The sequence below is a fragment of the Arctopsyche grandis genome, chromosome 6 (genome assembly GCF_051622035.1).
Source record: "Arctopsyche grandis isolate Sample6627 chromosome 6, ASM5162203v2, whole genome shotgun sequence".
In the NCBI taxonomy this organism is placed as follows: domain Eukaryota; kingdom Metazoa; phylum Arthropoda; class Insecta; order Trichoptera; family Hydropsychidae; genus Arctopsyche; species Arctopsyche grandis.
Window position 1 is genome coordinate 7699717 of NC_135360.1, and position 12825 is coordinate 7712541.

Here is a 12825-nt window from a genome sequence, read left to right on the forward strand (position 1 = left end):
TTCAAATTAAAACCAACATACATACATGTTTATTAAAAACTATGAATACAGATCACTGACCGATTCTGAGTTCAAATTAGTCAAAATCTCGACATCGGTTTTTTATATGATCATAAGACTACATCAATGTATGTACGTATAGTACATACACAGATGAATAGTTAGTATGTATGTACGTATGTACATATATAAAGAAAAAAATTACAAATTTAATTTGTATGTGAATAAATTACTTTTGAATCGATTTCCCTGAAATCAAATTTTAATTAATTGATTTATTTACGACAATTTGATGTGTCCCATTGTGCGTTGAATCGAACGCTTTTATGTATATATTTTTTTAACATTACAATTTACTTAAAATTTACATGCAAACTAATGTATAATTTAGCCTTTGATTTTAAATGCATGTATTAATGTATTATTTACATACATTTTAAACAAATAAAATATTATATTGTTTCAGAACGGTGTACTACTTAAGTAACAATAAGTTGCCGATTAGCAACCGCTCGACCACTTCTTCTACAAACAAAGTGAGTACGTAAACAATCACTGTAGAACTATGTATACATATTTATGTGTATTATTTATGTACTGTTTACTTTCATGCACAATTTAATACTAGTCAATCCTGTCGTGAAGGATTTTCATAGTATAGTATCTTACTATTAGGGATAAGTTTTCATGCAATGACATTGATTCTGAATACTTGTTTTTACTTCGGGGTGGTTTCGTAAGGATCGATGTTGCTGTTGTATGAGCATTGTATAACCCTTTACCTTCCACGTCTCTGACTTCCTCGTCCTCGTCCTCGTCCTGCTCCCGCTTGATGCGGGTTTTGGCAGGACCTGCCAACTCCTTGTCTACCCACAGCCCCTGAATCATCGTCCCCTCGGTCTTAGCCGGGGGATATTCGGCCAGTACACCTTTGTCCATCTCCATGGTCTCCTCCTGCACCATGTCTTGGTGGATGTGAATGTTCGCCGGCTTCTTCTTCTTCTTCTCCTTCTTCTTTTTCTTCTTGTCTTCGTCGCCGCCTGCTGTTATCGTTATTGAGCTGACTCCACCGCCTCCTCCTCCGCCTTCTTTTTTGCGTGCCATCGATCTGAAAGAAAAATATGTAATATCATACTAATGTTTTAAATTGATACTGTTTGTCTCGCGCTGTTGCACTCCGTCTAGCAGTCGTAAAAACCAAACGGGTGCATCAAATGCAACTTTTTTACTGCGCGTTCCGTTGTTAAAGCATTTACATTTTAAATTGATTTATTATTTAAAAATCGGAGTTTCTCAATTTTTTGCTCTTGTTGTGGAATTTTTACACTACTAGGTATTAAGAAAGTAAGGAACGAATACAATGTTGCAAGACAATTTTTAATTTGAAGTTAAATAGCTATTCTTGTAATTGTTTTTGGGCTTTTATAAAATGTTGCATATCAAATATGCTAAATTTTAAAATTACCACTATGTTTCTTTTAAGTTAACTTGTAAATATTGCTGGCTGACAAAATTTGTAATGAATATTTAGTATACATGATTTATTAGAAGAGTCAGCCAGCAGCATTGATTGACCGGTGCGTTAATGCTAACCACCGGGAGGTTGCCGGGTTCGATCCCGTGGGTTGACTTCGATTAAAAAGAATTTATTCCTGTATTAACTGTAGTGCTGCTGGTCAAACTTAGATATTTGTGAATCCTAGTTGATTGTTTCCTATAAGAGTTTGTCAATTGTTGAAATGGTTTCTCATCAAATTGGCACAAACCATCCTACCCCCTATATCACCACTATTTGAATATGATTTGAAAATGTATGATCTATAAATTTATATACTTATGTAAATGTAAGTATAAGAGCAATCCGATAACGACATCTTGGAAAAATTTGGATCCATCAGCTATGCTGTCTTTCTCAATTATAAATATGTATATTAAAATAAATAAATGGTAAATTGTTAATTTTCAAATTAAAACTTTACGATTTTCCAATGTTTACAATTTTTTTTAAATAAATAAAATCGGTGAAAGTAAGATCTATCTAAATGTTGCGCATTCCAGTGTTGCTCAAAATAGACGAATGTCGAGATAAAGTGAATTATGTCATTATGGTGAGATGACAAAGACCTCGTTAACTTGCGTACGACACGACAGTTACTTTTACAGACACGACTCGTCACGGTATCGCCTTCAAATAATTCAACAGACATAATATTCACAAGACGAGCACTACATATAATATTGTATTATGATGAAGAAAAATCGTAGTTCGCATATGTCTGTCAGTTCGCACGTGTCCAATGGGAACGTCCCATTTTTTTCAAATCATCAATGAAAGTAATAAAACCACTCGGCTAAATAGTGTGAAAAACCAAAAAAAAGTCGCATACTATAATAATATAGAATTATAATATATGTATTGAGTTCAATGATGACGGCTCGGTGAAACTCGTCACTCTTTTGAATTATATATGGATATATTTATATACTACGTACATACATACATGTGACCGTTGTGTATTTGTAAATATATGCATACATACCTGTCTGTTTGTATATGTAAATATATAAACATATATAACTTGCTCATAGGACGAGAATTAGGCGATGTATGCAAACGAATAATAATAAATGTGTATTTTGAAGCAGTATTCAATTTGTTGAACATTTTAATTTATTTTTTTGGTACAAATCTCTCGTTCAAAGTTTTCTTTATAAGCCTATTTTTACCTTTATGAATATATATGTGAGTGTAAAAAAGTTGTAATAAAACTTTTTTTTATTCAACCATGCGCATTTAAAAAATCTAAATTATACAATAATTTTTTATATAAATACCTGAGATTCAGAAGTGACGAGACAGTTAAAAAAATTATTAAAAATTTAATGGCATTTTCCAAGATCATAACGGTTATTATTTTTTAACAATCGATTTATTACGAGTATCGTTATTAATTATTTAATTATTTAAATTATCAACCGAATCTTCGCACTTGCCGTGTTTTTCTTCATCTTTTTTTTACGAATTTTACTGGCGATCGGGTATATTTTTTATCTTCATTCAATCTAGCTTTCTTTTTTAGTCTGTATTGAGCACCCAATAAGTGTGGCTTTACGACAACATTTTGAAAAATGTTTTATATTATTGAGCTTATATTATTATATTTTGTGTTTTATTTTCTTAAAATGAGTTAAACAAATATAATCTAAAGATATGATCAAAAGGTGAAGGAATATAAAAAAAAAAAAAAAAACTGAAGAAAAAAAATGATTACATTAAAATTATTTTGCTACCCAGAAGAAAAAAAACATTTTTGGCATTGGGCTTTTAATCTTTGCCTGACGGCCGCCCCCCGTGATCAGCTGCCCGCGTGCATTTCAATTTTTTTCCATATGGATCTTCCGACGCTGTTGAAAGGTCCCGGGTTCGAACCCTGGTAAGACCCCGATTGAAAAGATTTTTGCGGTGCTGCTAGTGAGATTCGGATATTTGTGACTCCGAGACAATCATTACCTATCATAGTTTGCAAATTCATCTGATTTACTTGTTGGAACGCTTCCCCGAAAACTATTTGTCAAAAACATTCGAGCGGCCATTACGCACTGGGGTGCGTAATGGCCGCTCGACTGGTGGCGCCGCGTGGCGGATTCAAACACGAACCTTATTCCAGGTCGATTTTGCAAATGTTACAGGATTAGGTGCGAGTTTTGCGTAAGTGTGTTATCCGAATAACCAACCGGTGTGGTTTTAATTCGAACCGGTGACATGGCGTGCGGCCACTAGGTCAGCGACCGATTGTCAAACACGACTGACTGCACGGTGGCATCTCCAACGAACCGGGCTGGGTCATGACACCACTCTGTGAATTATGTCGGTGTGTGCCTTCAAGGTCTAGGTTTCACCAGAACGATCATTGTGGACCATGGTCGAAGGCGGCTAGTGAGACGATTCGGTTTTCCACGCTTAAATTAATTTCGTTTTAACAATAGTACACACCTATGTATGTAGGTGCGTCGAATCGTTCACTATAGGGAAAATGATTGAAAATGTGAAAAGAGAAAGCTTTGATGCATCCAAGGTTGTCATACTATAGCTTATACTATGTTATATTATATGAGTGTGTAATTATCGAGGTCGAACATTATTTCGATTGATAATTCAATGGGCGCAATGCGGCTAATCGACTTTTGGACTGTCTCAAATGTTTCATGTTTGAATGCACAGTGGTACAAATCGTTTTGGTCACAGTTTAATTTGGTCTAAAATTGATTATATTAGCTTGAATATTGATTTGATTACTGTAATTAAGCAATGTAGGTTTTGTTAGAAAATGAAAGTCGGTGTTCGATGGGTCAGTTATTTAAAATTATATTTAATGATCAGTAACTTAGTTATGTATGTATGTCGATTGGTCAGTGCTTTATATTTAACGGTCGGAGTTTAATCAAATGGTCAGTTTATTTTTGAAGTTGTTTAATGTAATTTGACATGTTAAGTTCTATTGTTCTATTGCGCATTGTGAAATGTTATGTATATTGAATTTTAAAATTGATTTTTAAAATGTTATAAAATGAACATATTGATGAATATAATAAACTCTCCGTGCAAAGCAAAGAGCATCATTAACATATCACCTGAATTATATGTTTAAAAGACAATAAATAAAACATTAAAGAAATAGTTTTCGAATTACTTTCTCTAACTTATCGTTTATAGGTTGAAACGAAAAATATCGCTTGAGTCGATAGATAAATTTATGAGAGGTGTCCTTGTAAATTTTGGGTGCAAATAACATTTTTTCTATACTTGGGGTAGAGGTTGTCAGTTGTCTTTGATTGTATGTATTATCAGATCAGTATTGCTCAAACTGTGATGATTGCTATATTTAATTTTGTATAAAATTTATATACATTTCAATATTTTTCATGGAATAAACATTATGTATCTTATGGGTCATTTGAATGAAAGATTCAATTTGAGAAATATATATTGTTACGTGAGAAAAAAATCAGTCAATTTCAATATCTGGGGATTTGAAATATTTTCTGAATACGAAAGATTGGAATATTATCGACCTTGCGAAATCTGCAAGCTATAAAGCATTGAAGTATATGTATAGATTTTAAAATTATTCAATATTTCTATGAATAAACATTATATATGAAAGAAAATTTGAAACGTAATCTTTTAAATAATACTTTTTTATGAAGTTTGGAGGGTTTAATAACACGCACGCTGTGTTGATGGTCTTTGAATGAAGTTTTATTAAGAACACAGCTTATGTTTTTACGATATTGAGTCAAGTAACTGATCGTTAAATTCTTAAGTTAATGACTACCTGTAATTAATAACTGTGTGTTATTAAATTTTGAATGGCATTTTGTCGGGGTTGGTCCGCTTTTCATTGCATGCAAATTGGCTGGTTGTAAAGATGGTATGATAATTATAACACGCATGCACTATAATTATGTACATTATGTTGATAAGTAAACCGATTGTTATATACGCTTCAGTAGATTGGAATTTTTTTAATCTGAATTCGTATTAGGGGATTTCATTTTATTTTTGTTGGTTCTCACTTTGATACACTTCTTTGCAGTATGCTGGCTAGCTCATTCAGTGCCAGCTGCAGTTTTTGGGCCGCTTCTGATGGCATTTCGGTATTTGTCGACAGCTGTCTTCCGGTGGCCAGAACTTCTGTGTCGGCCGCTTCTGAAAATCCGTAATCACAAAAACGAATTAAACGGTGAGAAAGTGAGTGAAATGAAAAAAAGATAGTAGGCAAAAAAGAAAAGTGACGCTAATCGGTGCTAAAAATATGTAGTTGATAAAAAAACAGATGATATATTCAAATTGGAATGAGTTAGCATGAGTGTGCGAATATATTGTTGTGATAACTTATTGGTGATTGTTTATCATCGATGTGATTTAGAATATTTAGCGTTAATGTAGGTTATTTGCATATGTATGTATACAACCGAAGTTTTCTTAGGAAAGTTTTTCTTAAGTGGTTTCAAGTTGGATTCTGCAGAGGACAGAGTGCATGATATTATACTAGCAAACAATGATTATTGTGGGAAAAGTATAATTAACTGTCTGTGTGTGTGCTTTTCAAATAGGAGAAAATTAAACTTTCATCTTAGATGAATACTGAGATAGTTTGAAATTGTACTTTTATTGTTTTATCATATTAATTTTACTACTAATGAAAGTGTCCGCATACGCATAAGCTGAATTTTTCAATCTATTTAAATGCAATTTAACAAAAAAATAAAAGTTTGATTTATTATATTATTATTGAGGTTTCATTTTGATAACCGCATTAATAATCTTTGCAATGAAATTCATACATTATTTGAGTTTACGTCATTACGTTTTAGATAGAAATTTGGCGGAGATTCATTTAAAGAAAAGCTTTAATAGGTGAAAAGACCATTAAAACATTTCTCTTTATATATGTACATATGTAGAAGAATTATTTCATTATTCATCGGGAAAACTTAAATTTTCTCAAAAAGGTGTTGTGAAAATTTGGTTTGCTGTCATTAAAAATGAATTAATCGATTTTTGAAATGTCACAAATAAACATTATTATACAATATAGAAAATTTTGTAGGTATCGTAATATGTCTAGAAAATTGTCCAGTCATTTTAATACATTTAAGATTTCTTCAAGCGTGCATTTTTTAAATAAATAATTATAATATATACACCTACATAAACTGCATTAAATTATTAACATCGTTTTGCCATTTAATTACGTTATTAAATCAGAAGCCCAAATTAAGATTTTAATTCACTAAGTAATATAATTTAGAATACAAATTTGCATATTAAATACATTTACATAATAAAACAAACAAACCGAATCACTTTTACTATCACAATAAAAAAATCACTCTACATAATTACATTTGTACGTTCATAAGCGAAAGTTTTTCCCTTCAAATGGAAAGACCACTGAAAAGAATCGAACACTATTTTAGAACTTTTCAACTGAAGTCTCCATACACAATGCCTTCTAATGAGTCAAAGCCTAACTAAAACCCAAAACAATGAATTTACGCGATTATATACTAATATTCAAGATATTTTCGTGTCTAAAATGAGAGACGTGCAACGGCCGGGTGAAATTAACCTTAATACTGCATAAGGTCATCGAGAGCGCGTTTCGGTCGTCACACACACATACCATTTGACCAACTTCCTGATTTAAGAATCCGGTACGGCCCACATGGAACCCCATAACAGGACTACGAAACCCGGACCGAAACCCAAACGACCCGAATTGCTTCCGAGGAAGAAAGCGGTCCGACCACACACAATTTTCTATAGCCAAACGTGAAACTTGGATACGATTAGTGTAGCTGTGAATTTATTATGTGTGATATTTTAAGTACTGCAGAATCGTCTGGCGTTGCTCGGGTGCATAAAAGTTTGAAAAAAATCATCATCAGATAGTGTCATAAATTTGGAGGTTCTAAATTATTGAACATTGTAGATTTACATAGGAGATGTGACGAACATATCTATTAGAGTTGTTTTATAAGTGCGCGTAATTTCGTAGCTTGACTTTGGAAGTTTGCGAAACGACTTTGTTGTAATATAATGTAAGCTTTATGGCCGGTACTTGAAGTAGCATTAATCGTTTTCGTTCTAGATTTGTTGTCTGCGAATTTGAATTTAATTTTGTGCCTGTTTTGAATGTTCCGTTGTAATTTTTACTTTTTTTTATTATGTATGAGTTTTTTTATATAAAAATTTTCGATAGTGATCTTCTTTTCGCACGTAATTTAATAACAATTATTTATGAGTTAAAAAACAATTATGTATGATCTTGGACGCAATTCGTCGTCCGTATCTTCCGTTATTGTTTATATATTGTATTTTGTATGGGTGAGTGTGTCTGATTTGTTATAGTCGGTTTCACTATAAGTCGATTTGGTTCGTTTGGATGTTTTTATATTTGGTTGGTTAGAATTTATTATTTATCATCGGATTTTTCCAGGGCAATATCCTTTTGGAGCGGGGTAAGTTGTCGATAAATCGTATAGGTAACACATTATATAAATTAAATAGTTTCTATAGGCTAACGGAAATATAACAAACGGTGATCGGATAAATGCACTCTTGAGCCGCCGCACTTTCAAAGATGCTCTAGGAGAACAAACACAATATAATTTTACAAAAATGCGCCAAGGGGTATTTGTATGTTATCCGAGGGTGCTAGCTCAATTTTTTTGGAATTCTATTGCGTAAATCCTTCTTGAGCGCCTTGAAATTAGGATTTCTCGAAACTGCGCCACTATTCAGTGCAATTCAGTGCATTCTTCGAGGAACCATGACAAACAACATTCTCTTCTTCTATTGTCAACCTTAACATGTCCTTAGAACATGCACTATTTTTTTTAATTATTCAGAGGGAGAATTTTGGTCCTCGTGGTTCATAGAAAATATTCAACGCTAATATTAGATGTCCATTGATTTGGTACTAATTAATTACAATCAATATATTGTTCTTTCATTGTTTATTAAATCATTTTGATTTCATAAATTATACTAATTTATTGAAAAATATAAAGCAATAGCCCAGTTCGGCCTCTTAAGCGGGGGCTGCGGAGTCGGATCAAAATTAACCGACTTCGATTTCGACTCCGAGTCCAACTCCGACTCCAAACTCCGACTACGACTTCAATGATTTTAGTAAAATTGACTTTTAATGAAAATAAGTGATATTAATAATGAAAATAATAGCGATAAAATACAAAAAATAAGGAAATTAGTATTTTTTTTTTAATTATTGGTAATTAAATAGGTATAAATAAAATGTAAGTACATTCATAATGTATGTGCATTAATGTCGTACACTAAAAATCAATTTAATAAAAAAATTAAAGTAAAGATGAAAAAAAAAGATATAACAACAAAAATAACCAAAAAAATCGAGGAATTCAACGATTTTATTTATAATGTCATTTGAATTCATGATTTTTAAAAAGAAATTATTAAATTTCAATTAATTATTGGATTTTACACATACTGTAATAAAGAAAATAATAATAAAACTAATATTAAACCTGTAATAAAAAGAGTTGGAGTCAGTCGATTTTTTACGATTCCGACTACTACGAACCCGCTTGAAATATTCCAACTCAACGACTGCGACTCCGACTCCACAGCCCTGCTCTTATGTGAGCAGTTTTTCATTTGTGCCTTAATTTCCATTAGATCCTTAGTTATTATGATTTTTTAAATATTTAGGTTTGTTTCATTATACATTTGTACAACATACTAAAATTTTGTAATATATTTCGTTAAAATTGCAATGCATGTCATTAAATAAAATCAAAGTAAAAAAAAAACCGAAAACAAGGTTTTTGAATAGCTAAACAGAATAGTATTGGCATCGTAAACGATCTTTTAAGCACATTTCTGTATAATAAATTCACACATAGAAAAGCGACATTCTTGCATACTGGAAACTTTGTATATGTACTTTGTATTATCTATGTGCATTTCTAAAAGTGTAATTGCACAGTGCAGCGATGCATATTTTACGACTTGCACGCAACTAATTTGTACCATGGGAACATCGACAATCAATTAGTACCATGTCACTTTTTCACAACGCAAATTAAAGATATCAATCTCCTCTTTTCACATACTAAGTAATGTATTATATGCACGTGTCGTTTTCACACATCATTCACCCGAGAATAATAAAAACGGTATTATCTTTAACCCAAATCCCTATATAATAGCTGGTTTTCACCGAAACTATTAATTAAATTTAAAAGTTAATTAAAACGAAAAGACACCTCCGTTTATATTATATTATTTAGCCTAATGACGCAGCGATCTTCGTCACCTCGTTCGTGCTCTTCGGTTACACTTCGGTGCGTATCATACGACGTGTGAATGTTACTTCGGCGCTTAACGGTTCGAAAATTTATTCTGTTAGATATGTATATTATGCAAAATATGATAATAATTATTATGATGTTACGATGGTGTTTTCGGGTGTGAATAATAATTCGATAGGGCGACTCTTACTTTCGTAGTAAAAATATGAAAAATGAACAAAAAAAAGAACGATCTTGCGACGACTTTCACTGCGTGTTAAAAAAGTCGTATCAATTTTGTAATACTATCATTTTTCCCCTCGGCCGAGGTCGTTTACGTGTTACGCGACGTTAACGTGTTATACCGGATGTTAATGTTATTGTAATGTATTTTTAAACGATCAAGCTTTCTTCTTCGCTATGTCGTTTGTTATTATCAAAGTGGGTCAAATCAAGGCGTGTGTGATGTGATGTTCAGTGTTATAATGTATGTATGTATTATATGTATCTACTTATGATTATTTATAAACTAAGATTTCTATTTTTTTATGAGGTAATTAATAATAGAGCTTTTGCTATCGTCTTTCATATTTTACATACATACACATGTATGTTAAAATTAGTTATTAATTATTATAATAGTTCAAGTCTTTGAATTTTTTAGTCTAATTGTACTAATTGATAATATATTATATATACATATATACACACACATATATATATATAATGAAATAGTATAGTGATTTCTATAGATTAAATAAATTGCTATGATCTTTCCCCAATAATGTACTACATATTTTATACATAATAACAAGCTTGTAAAAATGCTCAATAATTGGTGAAATTAATTTATTTAAGATATTTGTTAGAATAACAGATCTCGTACTAATTTCATACTATGCAATTATTTTTATAAACCTCCGAAATTTCTTTAATAATTGCATATTTTTTAGAAACGAATTAAGCACTTAATTTTATATTTTTGATCACATAAAATTGCAGTATTATAGTTAGACATACTATATATTTATAATATTATTAAAATAGAAAATTTATTTATATATACATAAATACATATAATGTTTTGCGTTTAAATATATAAAATATTGGTAGCCTGTAATACTTCCATTCTGCTTTTCCAAGATACTGGGCTAATCGAATTAAAATAAGTGATAACGATTTCTGAATTTTTTTGGAACTGAAAATTTGGACTTCAAATATAAATGTTCATATGTATGTAGTTAATAATTTCACATGGGAATTTTGATTACATTACACGTTAGTTGATAATTTTGCATTATTAGATTGCTATATTATTTATAAATATAGAAAATCTTATATTATTTATTCAAAATAAAAATCAATAGTTTGAGATTTGCTTAAAAATCTTTTCATTTATGGAATCATTATAATAATATGTTTGTGATGAAGCATTTTTCTTGTATCTTGAAGCATATATCTTTATAACATAACATGTATTTACTTATACATATGTACAGGAGCTCAAATTTTGTGTGTCTATTGAGATTTTTCATTTCAATTATACACAATATGGGCCGGAGTGTTAAAAATATGTAATTGGATTGACTCATTACCTCCCCAAGACTTCATTTCGTCTTCCAGAGTGTCTTCCCAACTGTCCAGCATTTTTCCAGCGTATTGCCTCGCACAGTGCGCCGGTTGAGGTTCGAAACTGCATTTCAGCACGCTCATGAGATCTGGTGCGTCGCTGCGCTCCCTCGTCGCCAGAGTTTGGTTTTCCGCATTTTCTTCCGCGGAAATTGCACAAGTGAGGGTCAGCACTAAGATGGAAATGTTCCACGCTATCCTGGCAGAGGCCATCGTTTCGTAAGTCTATCGGTCAGCAGCGGTGCGAGTTCATTTCACGTACGAGTTCGCGTTCGCGGTCAAGATCAAGGGCGACTGGCGTCTGTTGTGGTGCAGCACGCGGTTTTATACCGGGCCAGTGGTGCCGAAGCATCGGCCGACGAGCCGATTCGGTTCGGTTGAATGGTGGTAATGATATTCAAAGATGTTTGGATGACTTGGAATTTTATATGAAATGTTGTAACTAATTTTTAAGTATTTTTCTTTTGATACTTATTAGACTTTTGATTGTTTATACCCGAAGTGTGTATTAAATACTACTATATATAATATTTGTAAACCATCGATTCAATTTTGAAACCCATCGATTCAATGGAAATTGAATCGATGGGTTTTGAAATCGAACTACGTCTATTCGTAGTTGCGTCATGAAAAACATTCATTAAATTGATACTATCTCTCGTATAGGAATAATATATACTTACATATATCGTTGAATAGACGCTTTCTTATATAAGGTCATATTATTTCTAATATAAGGATAATATTATAAGACGCTTTTTGTATATTACTTTATAAGGAGTTGACATAATTTATATCACGCTAATTTATACTAACATTAAAATGCTACAGTCCCAATATAACATCCAGGTAGTTGTAGACATACATAACTAACAAACTTACCAGGAGATTTTATGCCAATCACTAATAACCAAACTTATAAACTTGTGAGGAGTCACGATGGTTACAATATTTCCATACCTTTCAGGTATCCACACAAATTTCCTAAACACAATTTGCTTTAAATCTTCAACTTCAATTCAAAAAATTTCCTAAACACGATTTGATTTAAATCTTTGGTTAAGAACAAAATGTCGATCTGTGTTTTAATAACCACAAGTTACCACCAGCAGCGTATTTGGCTGGGACTTTAATCCACGACCCTCTACTAGTATGGAATAGCTCTACTAGTGCACTACGTTGTGGCTATAATATAAGATAATGCTTTAAATACTAATAATAGAAATAATATGTAAAATAGATAATGATCACTTTAGAAGTTAGATGGATTGATTTAAAAATCATAGTATTTGAAATGATTAAAAATCTATTTGCATAATATGTCAAAGAATGGTAATTTTGTATGTTTTGTGTACA

The 12825-nt window shown here is 31.7% G+C and overlaps 1 protein-coding gene across 1 annotated transcript; it reads right to left on the reverse strand.

Annotated features, from left to right (window-relative positions):
- Positions 1 to 501: 501 nt before the first annotated feature.
- LOC143912560 (uncharacterized) lies at positions 502 to 11768 on the reverse strand. Its single transcript, XM_077431845.1, has 5 exons — positions 11436 to 11768; positions 5578 to 5710; positions 723 to 1108; positions 606 to 634; positions 502 to 525 (listed from the first exon to the last, which is right to left on the reverse strand). The coding sequence occupies exons 1-5, from the start codon at positions 11680 to 11682 to the stop codon at positions 502 to 504; spliced, it is 819 nt and encodes a 272-aa protein (XP_077287971.1). The 5' UTR covers positions 11683 to 11768.
- Positions 11769 to 12825: the final 1057 nt, after the last annotated feature.

What these genes read in the sequence shown, in the direction of transcription:
- LOC143912560 (XM_077431845.1), bottom strand. Translation starts at nt 11,682, where the DNA reads ATGGCCTCTGCCAGGATAGCGTGGAACATTTCCATCTTAGTGCTGACC. An exon ending in CCTTACGAAACCACCCCGAA is followed by an intron (nt 635 to 722) that starts GTAAAAACAAGT and finishes CCTTCACGACAG; the next exon opens with GATTGACTAGTATTAAATTG. An exon ending in GTATTAAATTGTGCATGAAA is followed by an intron (nt 526 to 605) that starts GTAAACAGTACA and finishes CTTTGTTTGTAG; the next exon opens with AAGAAGTGGTCGAGCGGTTG.